The 25,874-nt window shown below is 38.2% G+C and overlaps 1 protein-coding gene across 3 annotated transcripts in view; it reads right to left on the bottom strand.

Moving 5' to 3' along the window:
* Positions 1–2,605: 2,605 nt before the first annotated feature.
* Positions 2,606–25,874, bottom strand: part of MFN1 (mitofusin 1) — a 40,233-nt gene continuing 16,964 nt past the window's right edge. For all 3 annotated transcript variants that reach the window (XM_021674529.2, XM_021674530.2, XM_064366824.1), the window contains 11 exons: positions 25,322–25,475; positions 24,825–24,892; positions 18,162–18,283; positions 16,328–16,454; positions 16,058–16,162; positions 15,372–15,474; positions 14,996–15,225; positions 10,012–10,164; positions 8,768–8,964; positions 5,272–5,406; positions 2,606–3,248 (listed from right to left, as the gene is read on the bottom strand). In XM_021674529.2, the coding sequence (XP_021530204.2) occupies positions 3,170–3,248; positions 5,272–5,406; positions 8,768–8,964; positions 10,012–10,164; positions 14,996–15,225; positions 15,372–15,474; positions 16,058–16,162; positions 16,328–16,454; positions 18,162–18,283; positions 24,825–24,892; positions 25,322–25,475 (1,473 nt within the window). In that variant the 3' untranslated portion in view covers positions 2,606–3,169. The remainder of the gene's footprint in view (positions 3,249–5,271; positions 5,407–8,767; positions 8,965–10,011; positions 10,165–14,995; positions 15,226–15,371; positions 15,475–16,057; positions 16,163–16,327; positions 16,455–18,161; positions 18,284–24,824; positions 24,893–25,321; positions 25,476–25,874) is intronic.

Below are 25,874 nucleotides of genomic sequence, written 5' to 3'. Positions count from 1 at the left end.
AAAGGATATGAAGAGACACTTCTCAAAAGAAGACATTTATGCCGCCAACAAACATGAGAAAAAGCTTATTATCACTAGTCATTAGAGAAATGCAAATCAAAACCACACTGAGATACCATCTTATGCCAGTTAGACTGGCAATCATTAAAAAAACAGACGCTGGAGAGGATGTGGAGAAATAGAAACACTTTTACACTGTTGGTAGGAGTGTAAATTAGTTCAACCATTGTGGAAGACAGTGTGGCGATTCCTCAAGGATCTGCAACTAGAAACACCATTTAACCCAGCAAACTCATTACTGGGTGTATACCCAAAGGGTTAAAAATCGTTCTATTATAAAGATGCACGCACACGTATGTTTACTGCGGCACTGCTCACAATAGCAAAGACTTGGAGTCAACCCAAATGCCCATCAATAATAGACTGGATAAAGAAAATGTGGCACATATACACCATGGAATACTATGCAGCCATAAAAAAGGATGAGTTCATGTCCTTTGCAAGGACATAGATAAAACTATAAACCATCATTCTCAGCAAACTGACACAAGAATAGAAAACCAAACACCGCATGTTCTCACTCATAAGTCGGTGCTGAACAATGAGAACACATGGACACAGAAGGGGAACATCACACAGTGGGAGGACCTGTAGTGGGTGGGGGGATAGGGGAGGGATAGCATCAGGAGAAATATCTAATGTAGATGACGGAGTCATGGATGGAACAAACCACCATGGCATGTGTATACCTATGTAACCACGTTCTACACCCCAGAACTTAAAGTACAATTAATTTAAAAAAATAAATAAAATACTAAGATTTTAAAAACTTAAAAAAAAAAACAGGCTTATGTGCAGTAACTTTTTAGTACATCATTCATAGTTACTTAATTTCTGTATAATTCATGAGCTTAAGTACAGGTGCACACACTTCCAGGCATAGGAGCTTCATTATGTTACTGTTCCATTTCCAGCATTCATGATGTTTACACAATTGACCAGGTAGAAGTGATGGAGATGCCGCCATACCAAACCTGCCATACCAGTGGCACCCCAACTTTACTGCGTATCGGAAACACCCGGCTGGCTTGTTCAACCATAGATTGCTGGGCCCAAACCTACTGCCTGACTCCATAGGCTGAGTTCAGACCCAAGAATCCACACTTCTTGTAAGTTTTAAGCTGATTATGGCTATGTGTGGTGGCTCACGCCTGTAATCCCAGCGCTTTGGGAGGCTAAGGTAAAAGGATCACTGGAGCCTGTGAGTTCAAGACCAGTCTGCACAACATGGGGAAACCACGTCTCTACAAAAAACTAGCCAGGCGTGATAGCATGTACCTGCAGTCCCAGCTACCCAGGAGGCTGATGTGGGAGGATCACCTGAACCTCAGAGGTCAAGGCTGCAGTGAGCCATGATCACACCACTGCACTCCATCCTGGGTGACAGAAAGAGAACCTGTCTTAAAAAGAAAAAGAAGTAATGTTGATGACCCAGGACCAAGCTTTGAGAACCACTGAACTATACTAATGAGGTGATACCAAACCATTAGGAACTTTCAAGTTTAAGTACTTTCGCATAAAGGTCACAGCCTTGAGCTCTGCAACCTCAGTTAGCAGTACAAGATTTCGGAGGCTGTTTTTCCAAGTTGTATCTGTTGCCTAATCCCACATTTTGTGGCCTGTGCCATTTCTTGGGTTATAAAACAGTAATAAAAGCTAAAAACCAAAATTAATTTCCATTAGTATACTGCATTCTAGTATCAGTTTGCATTTAAATATATTTTTGAAAGGCTTCAGTGGCCTAGTGTTATCTTCTCTTGAAGATACCTTGAAAAACAGAGTTGCACCTGCTGTAAGACAGCTGAATAGCATCTAGAAAAGGAAGCATAAGCTACACGTGGCCAAATGTACTGTGTTCCCCGGACTGTGTATTTCTAACCAGCGTCCAGGTGATACTTACCTGGTAGTCCTGTATTTTGTGTAGCAAATCCCTAGAACGGTGTCATTTTAGTACATTTCCATTCCATCTGAGTGTCAGTTTTTTTTTTAACACTAGTTAAAAGACTGTATTTGATTCATTAAAGAGGAAACTAATGAGGCATTTCCACCAGCTCAAGGGAGAATTTTGTAAATTTTACATTTATGGATCAGAAATACTGAAATAAATATGCAAATGGTGGCAAAACTGGCCTCTCTTCCACATTGGGGAAGAAAGTCAACAGAACCTCTGCTAAGCGTAATTTACATGTGTACAGACTAAATCACTTTTAATATAGAAAGATACTTGACCCCATAACCTTTTATTAAGGTAAAAAATACAGTAATAATTTTTAATGAAACCCTGAGAAATTCATACAAATAAAAGTAAAAGCCCCCAATGGGGTATAATCCAGCAATATCCTAGGCAAGTAACTCCTGAAGAACAGCTCTTTTAAAACCTCACTGTTATCATTCAAAATTCAGACCTATCTTTGTGTATTTTTCTCTCTTCAAACTTTATTCCTAAAATTGAGCTAGGAAAGCTTTTCTTACTAGAATCGTAATTGGAGCAAAACTGAAAATGTTTCTTTAGAAACAACTAAGGAAATTATTTAGACCCGGATACTTATAAGTGACTATAACAAGCCTTTATTCTGTTTTACAGCATATTCATTAGTGGTTCACATGCCTGCCATGACAGCAAGGTGACTATAACTTGCAGATCTAATACACTCAAGAACATTCCGCACTCCTTGGTGATTCTGGCAATGCAGTTTATTAAATAAAATTAAAAAGTGACTATTCCCATGAAAGACAGCATCAAAAACTAGTTTTGAGAAAGAAGATGAAAGGCTCAATCTCTAACTCCTGGATGCCAGGAAGCAGAGTTTTTCAGAATCAAAAACAAGTTAAGAGCTCGCAGCCCCACCCCTCAGGGGTCACATAAGTTGGTACTGTTGCTTGTAACTAATTCATGATTTAAGCCTTTTCTTTACCCAAAATTAAAACTAAGGACATAACACTCTCCAAAATACAAATACCCTGAGATAGATCATTATCAGAATCTACACAGGGCTTTGCTATTTAGGTACAGTCAGTACAATTCATATTTAAAGTCATTTCATAAAAACAACTGTCCCAATCTTACAAGTTTCGTTTCCTCCTATCACGGTCACCAGAGCAATCTCTGTTAGGATTCTTCACTGCTTGAAGGGAGAAACTGCGTAGTAAAATTCTCCAGCTCATTTTCAAGTTGAACAGCTTTATTTCTAATTAAAAAAAAAAAAAAAAAAACACCAATCTAATTACCACAAAGGTCAAGGAGAAAGATGCATTCCATCCATTGTGAAAAGACGAAAACTTTTAATAATAAACAACGAAGAGCATACTACACAGTGGAATCGGATCACCCTGCACGGGGGTTGCATCCTGTTACACACAGTCATCACTGTGCTGGCACAATCCCGTTACGTGATGCATAAAGTACAGAGTGTTTCTCATGGACATACAGGGAAACTAGATGGTACAGCGGCAATGGCATACCAAAAAGATTTCCTTTAAACACTAGATTTATCTTTGATGCAGCCAAATGCCCACAAGACGGGAAAACTGAAACTAAAAGTGACAGAGAAACAGACTTGTTTCCCATTCTCATACGATGCCAGGGCACACACTCACTGAGTGGGCTCTCTCTCCATCACGGAGAAGGGGAAGGGGTCTTGTTTTACTTTGTTCATTCATGCATATGCTTCAGGTCATACAAGTGAAGAGTACATAAGCTCTGAACTCTACTGTATATATTTCTTGAGGTAGCTCTCCTGCAGCGTTAGCAAGTTAAATTCTATCCAAATGGCTGGTCCTAATCTAGTAAAAAATGGAGATTCCAAATATTATGGTAATTTTTAAAAACTTTTTCCTGGCCGGGCGCGGTGGCTCACGCCTGTAATCCCAGCACTTTGGGAGGCTGAGGCAGGTGGATCACAAGGTCAAGAGATCGAGACCATCCTGGTTAACATGGTGAAACCCCATCTCTACTAAAAATACAAAAAATTAGCTGGGCATGGTGGCGCGTGCCTGTAATCCCAGCTACTCGGGAGGCTGAGGCAGGAGAATTGCCTGAACCCAGGAGGCGGAGGTTGCGGTGAGCCGAGATCGCGCCATTGCACTCCAGCCTGGGTAACAAGAGCGAAACTCCGTCTCAAAAAAAAAACAACTTTTTCCTGTAAGAAAAATGATTAATTAGGAAGCCAAAAAATGAAATATTACTTAAAAACTTACCTAGATCTTTCAAAAGCTGAATAAATCAAAACCAAAAAAATCATAAAAACTTACCTAGGTAAAGACAAAAAACCAATTTCTACTGCACAGTTTCACCAAATTTGAGAGGTATATTTGGGATGATCTCACTTAAAATAGAAGTAACTGAATACATAAAATTCACATGGGTGGGTGAGGTTTGACAATCTAAGTGATAGGTAGTCATCTTCTCCAGAGATTTTGAAACTAAAGTGCAATGAACATGTGTGTTGGTCTCATAAAGACACTACGGATAATCACTACTATGGGTGCTTTAAGTACATGCCCCCAAATCCACGTGACAAAGACAGTTCCTTCAATTTGTAAACACTGACTACTAAGCTGTTCTTACACCAGCAATTTTGTGTAGTACATGTCCTAAAAGTAACAGCAGAGACTAAATGAGGCGTCACGGTTCTTCAAAGACATTCTGACAAGCAGCTGATGGATAAGAAGTGAAAGGAAGAAAGCGCAAAGTTCTCAAGCACTGAGTGAGAATTCCCAACTACAGACCTAATTGGTGACACTTTCAGTCTTGCCCAAAAAGCAAATTTAATTTGACCCCAAATATTCCATAATGAATCACATCAAACCAGAAATCCACATTTTATCAGGAAATCTGACTTTTGTTTTATGATTTAAGTATACCCAATCAACAGTCCCCCATGAAAACAAAAGTTACGGGTCTTGGACATACACAACTAAAATCTCACTTTCAATTGTACAACTTCTGTTCCATAATTAAAGGGACTAATATATAATAAAGCCTAATAAAGAGTAAGTTTGGATCTATAAAGTTCCTTTCGATTCAAATTTGTTTTCTTGTTGAAACTAGTCTTCGTTGAAACTGCAAAACATGGAATTATATATGGACGATTTTCATTTAAACCAACACAAAAAGCTATTAGGTATGAATACAAATTCATTAGCAATTTTACATATTTTGGTAATGAGACCAGTAAATGTTCAAATTATTGCGAAAAAAGGTTTAAATACCTTAAGAGCTTTGAATTGTTTTGTATTTTCTCCAGCTGATCTATTTCTTTGGGTAATCTAGCAATTTCTTCTTCCAGTTGTCTTTGAGTAATATCAACTTGTTGGCACAGGCGAGCAAAAGTGGTAGCCATTTGTCTTAAAATAAAAATTCAGAAGCAGTCATAAATGTCTTCAAAAATGAGTAAGCTTTAATTTATAGCTCACATAAAAAGGAGAACACAAGTTTTTTTTAAAATTCTAAATTACAGGGAATCAGGGAACTAAGAACGCTAAGAGGGAAGGTATGGCGCTAGTGGGCTGAATTTTATCCTGGCTCAAGAGACGATATTACCTCTGCTCTATGACTGAGAACATGAATAAGCTACATAAAGACAAAAGACAGGTGCATTTCTTCAGAAGGACCATACGCCTGACTTATGCCTGGTCCCCTGCCCAGTGAAAGCAAGACACTACCAAGAACAGGAACAACTCCATGAACTTTTGTGACATAGGCAAAAACCTTTTATATTATAGCAAAATGTAACCATATATCTAGAATCAAAGGGTTCTATTTAATTTGAGAGCTAATTAATACATTAACTTCGACAAACGTTACATTTATATTTTTTAAATGGGCGCATACCTCTTCCCGTTCCACCAAATCCCATTCCACCAGTATTAGATAAAGCGTGAGCTTCATTCTTTTAATATTTTGTTAAATATTAAATATTTACTTACTATATTTTGACTGAGAAGTTATTTGAAGTTGCCTCCACTAACATACAAAGTCTTCTAAGAAAGGAGATCAAGTCAAGTTTTTAATTCCCAAAAGCCCTAGTGTGAATGACTGCGTGGGAGGCAATTAATAAGTGTTTGATAATCAGTGCATGGAAACTACATTAACTTCGTTTTTATTTACATGAATTGCAGTTGATTTCTTCAGAAGTCCAAGTATCTTAATTAAAAACTCATCCTTAATATAATTTAAAATTAAAACTACCATATAAAATAGAGGCTCAAAAAATGGTCAATGAATGAATGCATAAATGAACAAATTCCTCAAATTTGTGGTCTCTTGGTATTCATTCTCCACAATTATTAACTGTCAGTTCAGACTTTGATTTTGTATCTGAAGCAGTTCACTGTCCCAGAAAGTCCTGTCTTCTGAGTCTAAGCAATTTCATACACTACTGCGAAGGTATCTGTTCTACAGGTAAGTGTTGGTGACATCACTCTCAGAATTACTAATTCTCCAAACCCCGATCTACACAGTCAAGGCCACATCCTGCTGTGAAGTCTATACGTGGAAGTATGTACACAGCTTCTATACACATCTGCCACCCTGAAATTCTTCTCTTCACGTCCATGAATACATTCCTTTCCTCTGACCTTCTTGCTTTGCATCTGGGTTGTTGTCTCCATCTGCATGCTGAATGTTCAAACCTCATATGCTATATATCTTCTCTAGGAAACCTTTACTGATCTACTCTCCTTCAGGATTTAAGTAACCTGTAAAGCCTTGCCTTATGATAAAAGTTTCTTTTCTTATATTTCTTACGACTCTCACTTTGTATTATAATTATGTAAATGTTACTTTCATTAAACTGAAGTTATCTTGAACTCAAAGCATTTTTAAATTCTGCTCTCAGAGGGATCTAAATACCAAACAGTGTACTTTGACTTAACTGGAGTTCTATATATTTTTACCACATGAATGAAACAAATATTTAAGTTGCATAAAAGCAGAAAACAGGTAGACTTAGGTATATGTTATAATAAAATTCTTCTGAGATCTAAAATTAAAATAGCACTTAACTTATAAATTGGAATTGCGAGAGAAAAACTACATTCACCAAAAAAATCAGGAGTCTGCCTACCATAAAGTTCTTTTGTTAAATGCCAAGAATTCATTCAGTTTTCTGATTCATTCAGTTTTCTTTATTAAGAAACCACAAGGATCTGGCCGGGCACAATGGCTCATGCCTGTAATCCCAACACTGTGGGACACCAAGGTGAATGGATCACTTGAGGTCAGGAGTTCGAGATCAGCGTGGCCAACATGGTGAAACGCTGGTTCTACTTAAAAAAAAAAAAAAAAAAAAAAAAAAACACAAAAAAAATTAGCTGGGTGTGGGGCCAGGCGTGGTGGCTCACACCTGTAATCCCAGCACTCTGGGAGGCCGAGGCAGGTGGACAACAAGGTCAGGAGATCAAGACCATCCTGGCCAACATGGTAAAACCCCATCTCTACTAAAAATATACACACACACACACACAAAAGCCAGGCATGGTGGTGTATGCCTGTAGTCCTAGCTACTCAGGAGGCTAAGGCAGGAGAATCACTTGAACTTGGGAGGCGGAGGTTGCAGTGAGCCGAGGTCACACCACTGCACTCCAGCCTGGGTGAGAGAGCAAGACTCCATCTCAAAACAAACAAAAATCACAAGTATCCTAAGGGCAATTATTTATTTTTGGGACATAATCTCACTCTGCCACCCAGGCTGGAGTGCAGTGGTGCAATCTTGGCTCACTGCAACCTCTGCCTCCCAGGGTCAAGCGATTCTTATCCCTCAGCCTCCCAACTAGCTCAGATTACAGGCAGGCACTACCACACCCAGCTAATTTCTGTATTTTTCGTAGAGACAGGGTTTCACCACATTGGCCAGGCTGTTCTTGAATTCCTAACCTCAAGTGATCCACCTGCCTCGGCCCGCCAACATGCTAGGAGTATTGGTGTGAGCCACCTTGTCTGGCCAGGTACATAAATTTAGAATACATCTGCTGAAGAACTCTCTTTTGAGTTGGGCATGGTGGCTCATGCCTATAATCTCAGCTACTCAGGAGGCTTCAGGAGGGGGGAATCACTTGAGCCCAGGAGGTCAAGACCAACGTGGGAAACACAGTAAAAAAATTTTTTTTTTAATTTCTCTCTTTTTTTTTTTTAAGATGGGTTTCACCATGATGGCCAGGCTGGTCTTGAACTCCTGACCTCAGGTGAGCCACGCACCTTGGCCTCCCAAAGTGCTAGGATTACAGGTGTGAGCTGAGCCACAGCGCCCAGGCAAAATTTTCTTTTAATTAGCCAGGTGTAGTGGTGCACACCTGTGATCCCAGATACAGGGGAGGGTGAGGCAGTAAGATTACTCAAGCCCAAGATTTGAGGCTGCACTGAGCCATGATTACGCCACTGCCCTCCAGCCTGGGCGACAGAGACTGTATCTCTGAAAAAAACAAAAACAAAAGATTAAGAACTATCTTTTTAAACCCCTCCAGGGTTCTTGAAAGTTCCTATCTACTTAAACCTAATTTATCAGGAGAATGGAAAGAAAAATAGAGATTAGGAGAGAGAGAGCAGCAGTGAGGTTTAGTATTGTTCTATTTTCTCATTGGTGAAGATCACAAAACGTGTTCATTTGGTGATCATTCTTCGAGCAATACCCTTATTCTGTGCATTTTCTGTATGTATGTCATATTTCAGTAAGTTTTTTTTATAACAAAGATACACCTCTCCACTCACTGTTTTACTTGGTGGCTGCAGTTTGCACTCGTGGAGCTAACAATCATCTTCAGTTTTTCAGTTGCATAGTTTACAAACTGCTGTTTAAAGGCTCTCTCCTTGGCATGGGTGGTCCAGGACAGCCTTTCATAAAGATACAAAGCTCCATACATAGTTAATGAAACAGATATGAGTTTCCAGCCTATAGTTTTCCAAATCTGTAAGATAAAGTAACAGCTTAGTCTGAGAAGGAAAACCACCACTTTGGAGAGAATATTTGAAAGCATTTTAGTTCCCTATAATTTGAGTTAGATACATTTTCTAAAAATATAATATAATTTGACTTAGATACATTTAAATATAAATTTGAGTTAGATACATAAAATATAATTTGAGTTAGATACATTTTCTAAAAATGTATATTCCTTCTCTGAGAAAATGTGAAGTTACCAGAAATCAATCAGGCTTAAAAGGGATCAGCACACCAATAAGCAAGAGCTTTGTAAGCCACCAGATCTGACAAACTGATTCAATTATATCTCAAAAATAAAACAATGTTAAATATTTTAGGTTATATCTTTCAAAAACCAAAACAAGTATATCTATGCTGTTAATGACATAAATATTTTTTAAAAACACTTTGGGAGGCCAAGGCGGGTGGATCACGAGGTCAAGAGATCGAGACCATCCTGGTCAACATGGTGAAACCCTGTCTCTACTAAAAATACAAAAAATTAGCTGAGCATGGTGGCGCGTGCCTGTAATCCCAGCTACTCAGGAGGCTGAGGCAGAATTGCCTGAATCCAGGTGGCGGAGGTTGCGGTGAGCCGAGATCGCGCCATTGCACTCCAGCCTGGGTAACAAGAGCGAAACTCCGTCTCAAAAAAAAAAACAAGTAAGAACTACTACTAAAAACAGTATTTAATACTTAAGACAGATCCCCTTGATATTCAGAGGAGGCTAGATAAGGCACCAGGGTTTTGTTATTACCGAATGCACAAATGTTTCTTTGTGAGCCGTGATGTTAAAATGCTTAGGAAGTATTAAAGACCAGCTGGATGGTGATGGTTCATTCCTAAAGACGGTAAGATGTGTTTTAAAACATTTAAGATAAGACTTCTGACAATTCACCACTTTTAACCTGCAAACTTTCCTATTATTTACAGATCCTACAAACAGAACACCATGCACCTTTTCCTTTGTGATCTAATAGGCAGCCTTGCAAATGTTTCCATTTTAATTATACTAAAAGAAATGTTTCTTACCACTCCTCCAACAATAATGATGCCCATAGACGTTCTAGATGTAAGAGAAGCCAACGCGGTTACTACCGTAATCATGAGCTCCTCCTGTGATGCATTATCTGGCACTGCTGGACTGGGAGGAGCAGTGGGAGTAGAAGCTAAAGATCTAGGGAGCTGCCGAAAACAAAAAGGTTATTACACTTAAACAGCTACGAATTAAAGTTACCTTTATAGAACTCTTTACAAGTACAGTAGCAAATCTATGGGAGAAAAAAATTACCCTACATATACCACACATATATGTAGAAAATTAATTTGAAAATTTTTGTCTACAATATGGACCAGTGATATGAACAATAATAAATTTTCATAACATACAATGGGGTCTCAATGTAACAGAAGGCCCTCAACTCTCAAGAGGAACAAACTAAGTTTTAAAAAAACTAACAACAAAAGCACAATCCTTGAAGCAACACAAGATAAACTAAAAAAAAAAAAAAGGACAAAATAAAAACTTACTAAACCTCAAAATGCACAGCCACAGACAGAGAAACATTTGGGGCTGGCCGCGGTGGCTTATGCCTGTAGTCCCAGCACTTTCAGAGTCCACGGCAGGAGGATAGCTTGGGACCAGGAGTTTGAAACCAGCCTGGGCAGCACAGTGAGACCCTGTGACTACAAAACTTTTTTTTAAGTTAGCTAGGTGTGGTGGCAAACGCCTGTGGTCCCAGCTCCTTGGAAGCAGAGGCTGCAGTGAACTGTGATCACGCCTCTATACTCCAGCCTGGGCAGAGCAAGTCCCTGTCTCAAAAAATAAAACAACAAATAAAAAACATTTGGAAACCATGTATGTGAGAAAGGACTTGATCCAGAATATGCAAAGAAATCCTGCAACCCTACAGGACCCAAATAATTTAAAAATAGGTAAAAGCTTTGACTAGACATTTCATAAAAGCAAATACACAAATGGCTAGTTAGCACACAAAAAGATGTTTAAAATCATCGGACATTAGGGAAATGCAAATCAAACCTACAATGAAATACTACTCTATACCCACTAGAACCTAAGCAGATATTCAAGAGAAATGAAAACACATGTCCACATAAAAAACATGCACATGAATCTTTACAGCAGCATTATTCATAAGAGCCAAAAAGTACACAGTACCCTAGTGTCCACCAACTAATGAAAGGACAGTGTTGTATCTGTAATGGAATACTCCTCAGCCGAAACAAGAAACGAGGTACTGATACGTCCTACAACACTTACCTCGAAAACATTACACTAAGTGAAAGAAATCAGTCACATAAGGCCACATTTTATACGAGTGCATTTATAGGAAATGTCCAGAAAGGACAAATCCATAAACAGAAGGCAGATTAGTGGTGGGCTGGAGGTGGAAATCGTGACTGACTACAAATGAGTAAGAAGGCCGTGGGGTGATAAACATGTTCTAAAACTGAGTTGTGGTGATGGTTTTACAATTTCACACATTTTCTAAAAAATTACTGAATTGATAAATTTTTAAAGGTTTTTCTTTTAAAATGCTTGTATTTATTCTAATTTATTTGAAACGTGAAACCAAGTCTTTTAAGAAAACAGAAATTTTTCAAAACTGAACGCAGCACCACTACAACGGTACTGGACGGAAGCTCGAGGGCTGGCTTTCTCCTATGCATCCCACAGGCCAAGTGCCCCCATCCGGAATGCTTGGGACCGTCTTTCAGATTTCAGATTTTTTAGGACTTTTGAATATTTTCATAGATAGATCAAGCTATCTTGAGGATGGCACCCAAATCTAAACATAAAATTCACTTGTTTCATATTCCTTATCTGCATAGCCTGAGGTAATTTTATCCAATGTTCGAATAATTTTGTGCATAAAACAAAGGTTGTGTACGCTGACTCAGAAAACACAGTGTTGTACGTCAGCCACCCATGTGAACACTGGCTATTTGGCATCACTATCATTCTTGATGGAATTTATATGCTACTGACAAGCAATCATTTTCTTACACCTATTCACACAGAGAAACTTAACAGTAAAAATATAAGACACACCATTATTAATAGTGAAAAAATAACACATTCAAACTGAGCACAGTTGCATCACCAAAACACCGGTATCAGCTAGCAACAATGGCAGGCTTTCAAGTTCGCTGCATTAACACTTACAGTGCTGTTTTGATTAAAAAGTTACTGTACACTGTACTTTGCTAGGTGAGAAGAAACATCAGAAGCCGCTGAGGGACCAAGGAGGTTCTGTAGGCGTAAGACGACATGCTGCTGGATGGCCTCTGAAATGTTTCCTGCAGTACCACCTACTGGCCTCATTAACAATGGTTGTCGAGGAAGTCTCTCCTTGATTTTATAAACCTATTTCTTGTTCTGTTATGAATGCACGCTGCTCTAGTGCTTCAGTCAGCCCATGGCCACGCTGCCTATAGGTACAGAGTTAATGGCATCGTCTTCATTATCACCAACATCATAATCACCTTGCTTTAGAAGCGTTTTAGCTCTTTTCCCATCAGTTAAAATCGGTAAATGAATGAGCAACTGAAGCCTCATTATCAATGTTAAACACTTCTTTGATATACTCTTCTTCCAGTTTACGGCTGGACTCTGAAGATATCATTTTTTTGCATAAGTAAGGAGGTCAGACGTCATTTTTTTCTCACTTGACATACTTCAAAGTCACGCATTTGCTCCTCATCATCACTAAAGGTAGTCGCAGGCAGAGACTGCAGGCACACACAAGAGTCACTGTGTTCCACGTGCTGGCATATGCAGAACCCTTCATCCTGAACTCCTTCTGAAAACCTTCCACACCCGTGCCTCAGTTCACTCCTGCCAGCATGCTGCCCGAGGTGTTTTACAGTTACTTCTCACTCATCTTAGAACACACTGGTCACAAGGTGGAAATAATGAAACATGATTTTAGAAATGAGAATTTCAGCCGGAGGATAAGCAGAGGAGTTGTCAAGGAATCACAAAATCTTGCAGTCATCACCTGGCGTAGCCTCCCGGTAAGTACACAAGAGCTGCTCGTATAAAATGTTTGTGAAACCAATCAGAAAAGATGTTCCCCAGGGATTCATGCCTTTTTGTTAGTACAATAAGGACTAGTAAGAAATTCATTCCCAGTCCGGGCGCGGTGGCTCAGCCCTGTAATCCCAGCACTTTGGGAGGCCGAGGCGGGCGGATCACAAGGTCAGGAGATCGAGACCATCCTGGCCAACATGGTGAAAACCCATCTCTACTGAAAATTACAAAAAGTAGCTGGGCATGGTGCTGTGCGCCTGTAGTCCCAGCTACTTGGGAGGCTGAGGCAGGAGAATTGCTTGAACCTGTGAGGCGGAGGTTGCAGTGAGCCAAGATTGTACCACTGCACTCCAGCCTGGCTCCTGGCAACAGAGCGAGACTCTGTCTCCAAAAAAAAGAAATTCATTCCTTTAAAACAGTGAGGCCGGAGCTTTTGCCTCCCACAGTAAATTCACATTTCTGCCTGCCGCATTAGCACATCCCAGCACAGTTATTCTGTTCTTTGCATCCTCAATTCCTGTAGGGGCTGCCTCCTCAGCTGTAATCAGTGTCTTTCTGGGTCAATAATGGCAAAATAGTGATGTTTCATCGGCATTACAGACTGGTTCTGGAGTCAGATTTTCATCAGAGACAATCCTGGCAAATTCATCAACGAATTTCTCTGCTGCTTTGTGATCAAGATGCTTTACCACCACATACCTTTAAAAAAGTTAATCCTATCTTATCTTAAATATCTCTAACCAGCCTACTGAATATTCACAGTTCCTTCTGATTTTCAGTTCATTTTCATAGACCTTTGCTTCTTTCCTGATCAGCATGGCCTTAAGTGGCACGTGTTCACTGCAATGCTGATGGGTGGATCCACTCTTTCTACACACGACCAAGATCTTCACTTTTAATTTTCTGTCTCTGTTTTTCTCATTAGCTTCTGTTCATCACTTTCAGCATGGAATGTCAACAGTTTAGGAAAGCTGTTCTTTTAGGTCATATATTGTGCTCCTTCCAACATCATTCTCTGTAAGAAGTTTCTCACTTATACTGTTGTCCAGCTTTTCAACAGCTTACATTTTTGTGCTATAAATAAAAATAAATGCCTCTTCTTTTTCTTATCAATGTTACCCACAAGGGTATCTGCAGGCCTTTTAAACATTTTAAACAGGCTAGGTGGGGTGGCTCATGCCTGTAATCCCAGCACTTTGGGAGGCCTGAGGCAGGTGGATCACTTGAGGCTAGGAGTTTGAGGCCAGTCTGGCCAACATGGTGAAAACCCCATCTCTACTAAAAACATGAAAATTAGCTGGGCATGGTGGTGGGCACCTGTAATCCCAGCTTCTCAGGAGGCTGAGGCAAGAGAATTGCTTGAACCTGGGAGGTGGAGGTTGCAGTGAGTCAAGATCGCGCCACTGTACTCCAGCCTGAGCCACAGAGGGAGACTCTGTCTCCACCTACCCCACCCCCCCAAAAAAAAAACAAAAAATCATTGTAAACAGTATCTTGACAGCAGAGAAAAGAGAGTAAAAAGCCCATAGTGAGTGACGCACAAAGGTCTTGGCCCCATGTGGGGCACACTGGGCCTGCACACGTACCATTTTAGTGTCCTTCGTAGGTGTGCTCGTGAATTCGGGCATGTGTGGAAAAGATACACGGCAGCTTGAGTCTTTCTTCCCTTGAGGACACTGAATAAACTGTGTGTTGTGTGCCTGCGTTTTTACTATGACCTCTCATGAGGTCCTTTGTGGAATTTTCTATCTGTGGTGTCATCATACTCAAAAGATTTTGATTTTGGACCTTTAAGAAGTTTCAGATTAGGGATGCTCCAACTAAGTATCTACCTCAGAAATGGCTCTGAGAGACTACCAGCTTTTAAGTACGCAGATTTTGTAAAGCTAGTTTTATTATAGAAAAACCACATAAGCAAAATAATAAAGGAGAGTCTTAACTGGTAGATTCAAAGATACATACCTGAAAGACAGGCTCTGATAATCCTAGAAGCACCCTTTGAGCATTTCTAGGGCCCAAAAACCGATGTACAAGGGAAGACCAGCCCAGGGAAAAATGAAATACGATATCCTCTTGAAAATCTGAACATAACTTGTGGCAATTTAGATTATAACTGAGATCAAATTTCTTGCAAGAGATCAGTGTATGTAGTTTATCCTGTATACCAGCTGGAAGTAACGGCTTCAAATTTTCTAGAAAGAACAAAATTACAACAGTTATTTTAAGAAAGATAGTAAATGTTTTACCTTCAATGGAATGCCTAAAGGAAAATAAGCTCTTTACCAGAGTTATGAATGAAAAAAGAAACCAGACACGACCTTGTAGCCATAAATATTACCAATAATTTCTTCCTGGGACTGAAGCACTAAGGCATTTACTTCGTCGGTGCATCGATCAGCCAACTTTCTTCCCATCCTGTCCTCCATGTGCTTATTTAATTCCTATTAACAATGGTAAATATCCAGATTATTTTTATCCAGAAAGCACGTAGTTTTTATAAAGACATAAAAAATGCAATAAATGCTAAAATGGTCTTTTCGATTTTTTTCGTTTTTTCTTTGAGACAGGGTCTTGCTTTGTTGCCCAGGCTGGAGACCTTTGATCTTGATTCACTGTAGCCTCGACCTCCTGGGTTTAAGTGATCTTCCTGCCTAAGATTCCCGCGTAACTGGGACTACAGGAACGGGCCACCACGCTCAGCTAACTTCATTTTTTGTAGATTAGAGGTTTTACTATGTTGCCCAGACTGGTCTCAAACTCCTGGGCCCAAGTGATCCTCCTGCCTCCGCCTCCCAAAGTGTTGAGATTACAGGCATGAGCCACTGTGTCTGGTCCTAAAGTGATCTTAATCTCATTCTAAGTATAAATTTTCTATGTACTTTTTATACAAGATACATTTATTACAAGAGGGCACAAGAGATATAACAGTGTCATTTTGTACTGATTGCCATGAAGACACTAAAATGCGTGAGGGTATAGAAGAAGAAACTGTCTCTGAATAATTTTAACTGTATTTTAACTTACACTTTTATATATTTTTAGTACATCTGGAGTAGGATGAAACTCTGAACAAAATTCATCAACCAAAACAGAAAGTTGACAAATTTCATCTGTCATTGCATATGAAACCTGAAAATATGAAAAAGTCAGAGTTGAATTAAACAAGATGATTACTCAAAAAATTAAATAGAAAAATCCTAAAACATTCTTTTAAAGGGACAAGAATAACATTTTAGCATTATCAAAAATAATTTCCATCCAAATAATTTTCATCACGAAGCTGCTGTTACCCACTTTGTTGGCCACCTCCTCGGTAACCGCCTTGATTTTTCTCTTAACATCCAGTGTTAAAAGGTTCATCTGGTTTCGGATAAAGTCCAGTCTGTCAATCTGGTCTTCCCTCTCTTCCACAGAATAAGCCCTATTACAGTACAAAGAGTAATCAAACTTCAGGGTGTACTGAAGTCCTAAAGCATTTCAGCATGGAACTCATTCATGTATTGAACCATTTATTAGCCTGACTCAAGAAAAAAAAAAAAACTTGTAACATCTGAAGGAATTCAAGTAATATTTCACTTATAAAACACTTTATACAGATGGTTTGATATAAGCTAAGTTTCTCTGCCCATGTGGCACATGAACCCCACCAGAATAGATTAATAAGAATTTTAAGTCTTCAAACACTATTTCATAGATATGAACAGGCAAAAGAGAATGTAATACTGACTTTAATTAATAGGCAGGGGTCGGCAAACGGCACCTTACAACCCAAATGCAGGCAGCTGGCAGCTTCTGTTCAAGTTTTCTTGAAACACAGCCACGCCCATCCATTTACCTGTTTTCTACCTACGGCCGCTTCTGCTCTAAACCTGTAACAACGAGTAGCTCCAAGAGACTTTATGGCCTATAAAGCCTAGAATATTTATTTTCTGGCTCTTTTTTTAAAAAAGTTTGTTCACCTCTAGATGATATAGGAAAAAGAAGACGTGACATCCATTTAAGATCTTTTATTTAAGTGTTCTCAGGACTTTATGATTATACAATCCTCAAATCACATCTTCTTTGTGCTATACTTTGTTCAATGTCCTATGTCTTTAAAAATTATTGCTAATTAAGTCAATCTTACAGATCAAAATTTGGGAACTACACCAAAGCAACTGAGCTAGAAGGAACTTGTATAACAGAGCACAATCTCATTAAACAGAAGTGATACGGAGGCTCTACAGAGGGGCTGAGTTCAGACTCGGGGATCTGATCCTTGCGTTTCATATGCTGGCAGTTCTCTTCATTTGAACATAATTCATTCCTAAGAAAGTACCATTATCAAGCAACAGACTTAGATGGGATATGAGGGGGTTTTTGTTCCCAGCAACAGCAAATATATTTAACATTCCAATGTTATGTCATCTTGGACTTAAACTTTGATGCTTTTATGTTTCCTTCAACTGGCTTAAGTCCATTCAAGGTCCTATTGAGGCTTAATATCATTACTTTTGTCACATCTAATACATCACAATCTTTGTTTCAAGCTCACCAAGTCTGTGAGAATTATACTTTGTATCGATAATGTTGGTATTTTCATGTATTCATTGCCACCTTTACACGGGAACAAATAGTATAAAATAATGCAGTGTATCATGAAGGGTACTGCTTACCAAATCAACTTTCTGGCTGGCAGGTAGCACCACCTTGTTTGTTCATCAGGCAATAAACAAATAAACATAACTAGGATAAAGTAGTGATTTCAAAATACCGACGTATGACTATATCAAAAAATGGGCTGTGGGTTGAACGCAAAGAGGATCACCTGTTCCTTCATAAAAATCTGCTGGAAGAAAGGCTTCTTCTACTGCTCTAAAGATATTTTAAAGCCACAAAACATTTTAAAAATCACAATTCATACACAGGAATAGTGAGGTCCAGCGAATACAAATGATGTATCCAAGGTTGCAGAATAAGTATCAACACTTTCAAATACTCACTTAAAAATACATAAGTAGGCATGAGTTACACACACAAGGTTGATTTCAGTGTAAGAAGTATTTATAGCACAATTTAAAACCTCAGTCTTAACAAAAGTCAACAAAGAAACTTAACATTTTTATGTTGCAATAAAAGGAACTCGTACCTTTTCTCTTCAGCTGCCATGTTTATTGAATCCATTATGTTTTTCACAGTAGCTAGTATCTGTTTAGCTCTGATAGTGTGCTGTTCAAACTTTGTTTTCACTGCTGATTGCGAGATACACTCCTGCGAGGGGTCCAAGCCATAACACATTACTGTAATTCCATCTCAACGTTTTCAGGAATTTAAACACAAAAACTTGCTGTTTGTAACTTTAACCCAAACAGAAACAGAAAATAAATGAGTGATAAAAGCACAACTTAAAATTACAAAGGTGAAAGAAATACAAAGACTCAAAAGTAAAAAGGGCTTTAGCAGCAAGTTAACATCTTTGTGTATTTTTACACAGTAATGTGCAATGGTTTGACTCTAACATAAAAAAAAATAAACAGGGTACTATTTTCAACGTTAAAAGATTTCCTCATTAGAATTACTAAGTTTATCTAGATCACCTTTAATCCAATTCTAGTCCATCTATCTAGATTCTTCTCCTACTTCCAACAGATATAACCTAGTAAAGTTCTTAAGATGTGAATTAGAACAATTCCTTATTTTAAAAAATAGCTGAATGATACAATGATTCCTGTAAGTGTGCTAAAAAGGACTTCATTGGGTTAAAATGTGAAGAATTTGAAAGCTAACATTTAACAACAATGTAACACCTTCAATTGTTTATAGAAAAATATTTGCAGCTATTTAGAAGATAATTGTAATTACTTTCATTACAATATAGTGGATACACAAAGGCCTGGATCATGCCCTGTCTCATCTGTTTCACCTTCAAGCTAACTCTAGCTCACAACTCATTAATAGTTGTTATAAATCACTGTTTTATACCAGTTGTCTATTTAGATGAGAAAAAAATCATAATGCATTACATGTATCAATGGATACATTTGTAACATTTTTGTTTCAATTTTCAATACACGGAATACTTCTATATATATATATGTATTTTTTTTTTTTTTTTTGAGACAGTCTCACACTGTCACCTAAGCTAGAGTGCAATGGCATGATCTCAGCTCACTGCAACCTCCACGGCCCAGGTTCAAGTGATTCTCTTGCTTCAGCCTCCCAAGTAGCTGGAATCACAGGCGTGCACCACCATGCCTGGCTAATTTTTGCATTTTTTTTTTTTTTTTGAGACGGAGTTTCGCTCTTGTTACCCAGGCTGGAGTGCAATGGCGCGACCTCGGCTCACGGTAACCTCCGCCTCCTGGGTTCAGGCAATTCTCCTGCCTCAGCCTCCTGAGTAGCTGGGATTACAGGCACGCGCCACCATGCCCAGCTAATTTTTTGTATTTTTAGTAGAGACGGGGTTTCACCATGTTGACCAGGATGGTCTCGATCTCTTGACCTCGTGATTCACCCGCCTCAGCCTCCCAAAGTGCTGGGATTACAGGCTTGAGCCACCGCGCCCGGCCTAATTTTTGCATTTTTAGTAGAGATGAGGTTTTGTAACGTTGGCCAGGCTCGTCTCCAACTCCTGACCTCAAATCACCTGCCTACCTCGGTCTCCCAAAGTGCTGGGATTACAAGAGTGAGCCACTGCACCCATCCTACAAATATATATTTACTATGATTTATCATTTAAAGTTTATAAAATTGTGATATTACAATTTGTCTTATATCATTTTTACTTCTTAGTCAAATTCTACACTGAAATACAGTACAGTAACTACTATAGATGTTTTATAAGACACGCTTATTTTCTATAACACATTTCTAAAAATTAGGGATATATTAATTCTGATACTCCAATGAATTCATCTGCTTGAACCATTATATATTTAGCTAATACAAACTGTGGTAATTGCTTCCCGAAGTTCATTACTGTCTTTCCTTTGTCAAAATAAGTGGCTTTTAAGCTTCAAAAGGCATTTACATAATACTCTCGTGCCACACTTGTTGTCCTGAAATCATTGGCATGCTACATGTCATTCAATGTCCTATTTACGACCTATGCTTAGCTTCATGTGTCTGAAATTATTTGTGCACTTAGAAAGACTGTAATCTCTTTCGCCATTTTAGATCCCCTCTTCAGCATTTTGTTTGAAGTACAGAAAACAAAACGTGATTTAGCTATAGAGCACACGAGGGTAATTCATTCAGTCAACATTTAACTCTGAAGCCATTACTTGCTTGCATTGCCTAGCTTCACTTTTGCCCATGGTGAAGCTCATTTAGGCATCACTCATTTTCATTGACTTTGAAAAGATTAATGTAGGAAGTAATAGTATTCCTGTTCTGTACACAACTAAAGATAAAACATTCCTGGATGTTTTCTTCTTTAAAATCACCAATAATTACACAATAGTGAACATTTGTAAACTACTTATTTTTTAGTAAGTAATAGAATGCCTTGCTTTTAAATGCCTCATAAATGTGTCAAATTAACTTTGCAAAAAATAAAAGCATAAAAATATTTTTTAAAAGGAAAAAGATTAAAATAAAGTCTATATTCCTCGATGAAGCAGATCTAGATATCAGCAATGAAGTTCCAAATTTGTAGATAACAGCACAGTGTTAGAGCTAGACCAGACAGAAAAGATCCCCAAAAGTTATTAGGCAATATGTTACTGTTTGATTCAAAAATACATAATGAATAAGTATAGAGAAGGAAATAAGCAATCTTCTAATTAAAAAGTATCCCAGACTAGTGTTCCATTGAGCTGTAGGCAATTAAGAGGTACCTTGCTAAAGGAACATTCTATTCCAAATAAGTAGGGGAAGTGCTAATTTAAAGAAAGTTTCCCTTATAAGTTATTTCTCAGCATCCTTAATACACTAATATGGTAATGAATCTCTGTGGGGAACATATATAGTATGCAGCAGTTCCCAGACTTATTTTATCAGGAACTCTAATCATACAATAATAATATTAATATTTATTAATTAATTAATATTAATTAAAACAAAACCTGTAATTAAAACAAAACCAACAAACTTGTCAATTTCCCCTGAAAATAGACCCTACAAACACCTAACAACATGCTATTCATCACTGTCAAATTCTGACATATTTTCAATAGGAAAGTACAAAAGATATACCTTTCATCTACATATATCAAATATTAACATTCAGCCCCTTTTCTTTACTTTTCTTCTCTCTCCACACACATACTCCATACCATCTCTCCTGTGTGACGGCATACATACATATACTAAAAATGTATGCCCCCCCACATATATAGAGAGGCATACATTTTTATATATACTTAGGTATCATTTTCCTTCCTGAACATTTTGACAGGTCATTACTAACAAGCTTATTATTAAATATATCAATACTTTTTTTCTAAGAAAGGGAACTTCATCTGAACAAACATGAAACAAATTGTATTCAGGATATTTACCACTGAGACAACACTATTAACTAACAAACAGTTCATGTTCAAATTTCACCTGTCATCCAGGAATGTCCCTTATAAAAAATACACTGACATTTTAAATAAGTTATTTTTATACATCTATCTCCTGCCATACAATGAAAACTAGTAAGAATTAACGGTGAAATATCTGGGCAAAAGAAATCTGGATTTCTAATGTGCCTTAGAACAATGCAGTCCAAATGCATTTTGAAACTTTCCAAATCCAGTTTTAAAACAATAAGAAAATGTACTAATAGACTAACATTGATTTTCCTTTCTTCCTTTTTTTTTTTTTTAAAGAAAAGAGACAGAGTCTGACTCTGTCACCCCGGCTGGAGCAGTGGAGCCTCCTCCAAGGTCGCATGAGCCACCAATGCCCAGGCTAATGTTGGTTTTCTTAATTGCTTTTACTCAAGTTAATTTTCAAGCCTGTTAACTTCATATTCTAAATGTTTAAAATACTTAGCTCTGTTTTAACCAAATGAATCTAAAGAACTCCATGACAAAGGTCAGACTGATTGATAAAAATGATGAACTTTAAGTTTTTCTTTTCACAGAAAATCTTGCAAGACCACAAAGAAAAATAAGCAAATGCCCAAAACACAGAGAAAATGTGTATAAAAGCCACATTATGTGACCACAACACAAAGAAATCAATAAATTATAACCAAAAATTAGATAAAATAAATCAGAACACTTGAATTTAAAAAACTCTTATATTGATAAGGAAATGCCAAAAATAATAATTAGACACACAAAAAAACCCAAAAACTAAACTAGTACTGAAAATACTGCGATGTGCCCAAAGCGGAACTCACAATTCACGATCCTGAATCGTAAAGAACAATATGCAAATACCAACGCATTTACAAAGGAAACAATGTTAAACACAGAACTTAGTGAACACAACCCAAGATCCTATTTACTAAGTGAGAAATCACATAAAAGCTGGGGCTGGGTCTTTGGATGGTAAATCATTGGCAAACCCAATTAAGGGTCAGGGAGGGCGGGCGTGCGTGCGTGTGTGTGTGCGTGCGCGTGCGTGTCTGTGTGTGCGCGTGTCTGTGTGTGCGTGTGTGTGCGCGTGCGTGTGTGTGCGCGTGTCTGTGTGTGCGTGTGTAGATATACATTTATATTTAAATATGGAAGTGAAACAAGAGATTCAAAACAATTTTATGCTACGAAATTGTAAATTTTCAGAAATACATCAACTTCTAGGAAGGAAATCGGGAATTACCAAAACTGGTTTAAGAAGTAACAAATAGCAGTTTTGGAATAAAACTGAGCAAAACTTTCAATGTAATTAAGCATCAAAAAATGCTTTGTCTCTTTTTAATACATTCGGAAGTTATATTTTTTTACCCAGCTGATTATTTGTTTAGATAAACACAAGTAATTTTAAACTGATTCTCATTTTAGATATTTCAGACTTAATTTTCAAACTCTAAAGCTGGACATTCCAAAAAAAGTTACTGCTCATAAGCAATTTTTTCCATACATAAATTTTAGAATCCCAAGTGGACCATTAGAATAAACATAAACTGCCAAGTTCCTCTACAAACATTTGAAAAGAACAGTTCCTAAGTGTGCTGATTACTGCAATCACTTGGGAAGCTTTGAATATATATGTATACAGATTCCTAGACCCACCCCATCCCCCCCTGGATCTGGGGATGGGGACAGGACAAGTCAGGAGCCTGCGGTTCTCTACAGCACCTCATGCGATTCTGATGACTGGCCAGGCTTACAAACCGACGCCTTACAGCTATCTTTTACCTTCCATTCCCACCTCCTCAAGGAGAGATTCTGGGGAAGCACAAGCTGTCCCATGAACCAGTATGGAAACAGTATAAATGTGTGACAGAACACTACACAATTATACTCTACCAAATGTATAATTTGATGGAAGAAATCAATGATAAACAGACATAAAACACACATATATAAAGGTCAACAAATAAGGAAAGACAACGTAATAGAACAGATCATCTCCCTATATATTTTCCCCATGAATGAAATAACTGGTAACAGTGAGGAGAGGAGGCCAAGGTGCGAGGATCATTTGAGCCCCTAAGTTTGAGGCTCAAAGGTGCTACGATTGTGCCACTGCACTCCAGTCTGGGTAACAGAGGGAGATCCCATTTCTTTAAGAGAAAAAAAAGGTGAGGAGAGCATCAATCCTTTGGTGAAAGCAAAAGGCAAAGGAAAACAAACAATGGTCTTTGAATAACCAGGACTTCACGTATCTTATGGCTTGGCTTCGAGGACATCTACTGATATTCCAGGAGACTCTGAACAATTAGAGATCTTACCGAGATAGCTGGCAGTGGATTTGCTTTCTTCCAGTTTGTCTTCATCTGTCTAATAAAGTTTTTCTCTCAGCAAATTAAAGATGAGAGATAGTAAGCAAATTTATTTTAAAAATCCTGCCAAGTACACTCAACATTTATGTCCCCTCTATTAAGGCAGCTACTACTTAGAAGAAAGAATAATTACAGAATGAGGTTTCTTCAATGCTGACGTCATCGTGTTCATTCCTAAGTGGGAAAGTGGTATGAATTATATAGGGCAAAACAGGAGTTCAGAAGGTTAACATTTAAAGAATTTTCCAGTCAAATGTAGGGTGTTTTAATGTCTCTGAATAAAAACACCTGTACTACAATGGAAGAAACTAGCCTCCCTCCCCATCTACCACTCAGGCACTTCAGGAGTTTCCTACAAGATTCTGAAAATGCTGAAGCTCTTTTTTACTAAATTATTAATTTCGGATGTTTGGCACAAAATATGGAGAATGGACATGGGGCAATACAGTTTATAAATGTAATAAAATTTTGTCAAATGGCGTTAATCATGTTCTCTGTACTTCTATTGGTCATGTGGCACAAAGAAAAAAGGATAATGCTTACTTTGCTCTATTATCCATTCAAACAGCAACTGCATTTGTTTGGTCTTGTTCCAAATTATTGAATACGGAGAATTTCATTCATTGTACAACACAGCAATATTGGAACACAGTTCCTTATTTGTGTGTGTGTGTGTGTGTGTGTGTGTGTGTGTGTGTGTGTGTGTGTGTGCATAAAAAATAAGAATAAGGAAGAAATTAATTCTCAATTCTTACAAATCATTTTGCAGGGGCTTCCTTTCTTCAGACTTTCCACGTTTTACTGGCTATGTCAGTAACCAAACTAAATAACAGCAAAAGTTATTGACAACGGCAAATGATCAAAATAGAAGATTATGCTTTTCCAACCAAGGAAAGAGTTTTGTATTAGACAATACTTTCATAAAATTCCTACCTCAAAGATTTGTTCAAAATTCTGAAATTCCTGTAATCTTGCCTGAAATCCTTCAGCAAGTGCCCCACCTGTAATGTACAGGCAAAGATTTAAAAACCTAATATATAGCAAGATATATTTTCTGGCATGCTACAGATTTTATAATTTTAAATATTTTTTTTCTTTTTTCAGAGATGGAGTCTTGCTGTGTCACCCAGAGCTGGAGTGCAATGGCTTGATCTCGGCTCACTGCAACCTCCACCTCCTGGGTTCAAGCAATGCTTCTGCCTTAGCCGCTCAAGTAGCTAGGATTACAGACACACGCCACCATGCCTAATTTCTGTATTTTTAGTAGAGACGAGGTTTCACCATGATGGCCAGGCTGGTCTCAAACTCCCGACCTAGTGATCCACCTGCCTCGGCCTCCCGAAGTGCTGGGATTACAGGTGTGAGCCACCACGCCCAGCCAATTTTAAATATTTTTATATTTAAAAAGGAAATCTATAATCAGTGCATACCACCTTCTGGCATCCCCTGTGCTTTCTGCTTTCTAGCACTAAGAACTTCCTTTGCTGAAACAAAGAAGATACGATTCTGTGCTTCCAACGCATTTACAACTTTGAGCTCCTCCACCAAGAAATGTAGGCATCTGTCCATGTGCTGTCTGCGTACCTACAGAGAAAAGGGTATTAAAAGAATTCTAATAATTCAAACAAATATAACCAATGACTACAGGCCTATACTAACTTCGTTTACACTGCAATAATAAAAGTTACTATATAACTAACGACGTCAAGAAATTCTAATAAATGAAATTTGATACTTGATGACAGAAAATCTTTCTCTTAACAATTCTGTCTTTTGAACATTTACTTAAAATTCTGCTGAGCGATGTGACTTATGCCTGTAATCCCAGCACTTTTGGAGGCCGAGGTGGGCTGATCATCTGAGGTCAAGAGTTCAAGACCAGCCTGGCCAACATGACAAAACCCTGTTTCTAGTAAAAACACAAAAATCTGCTGGGTGTGGTGGCATACGCCTGTGATCCCAGCTACTCAGGAGGCTGAGGCA

This window comes from Aotus nancymaae, unplaced genomic scaffold (assembly GCF_030222135.1).
Source record: "Aotus nancymaae isolate 86718 unplaced genomic scaffold, 86718_ANA_hifiasm-v0.15.2.pri h1tg000067l, whole genome shotgun sequence".
NCBI classification, from domain to species: domain Eukaryota; kingdom Metazoa; phylum Chordata; class Mammalia; order Primates; family Aotidae; genus Aotus; species Aotus nancymaae.
The sequence above is the reverse complement of the archived record's forward strand: the minus strand, read 5'-3'. Positions and strand labels throughout refer to the sequence as shown.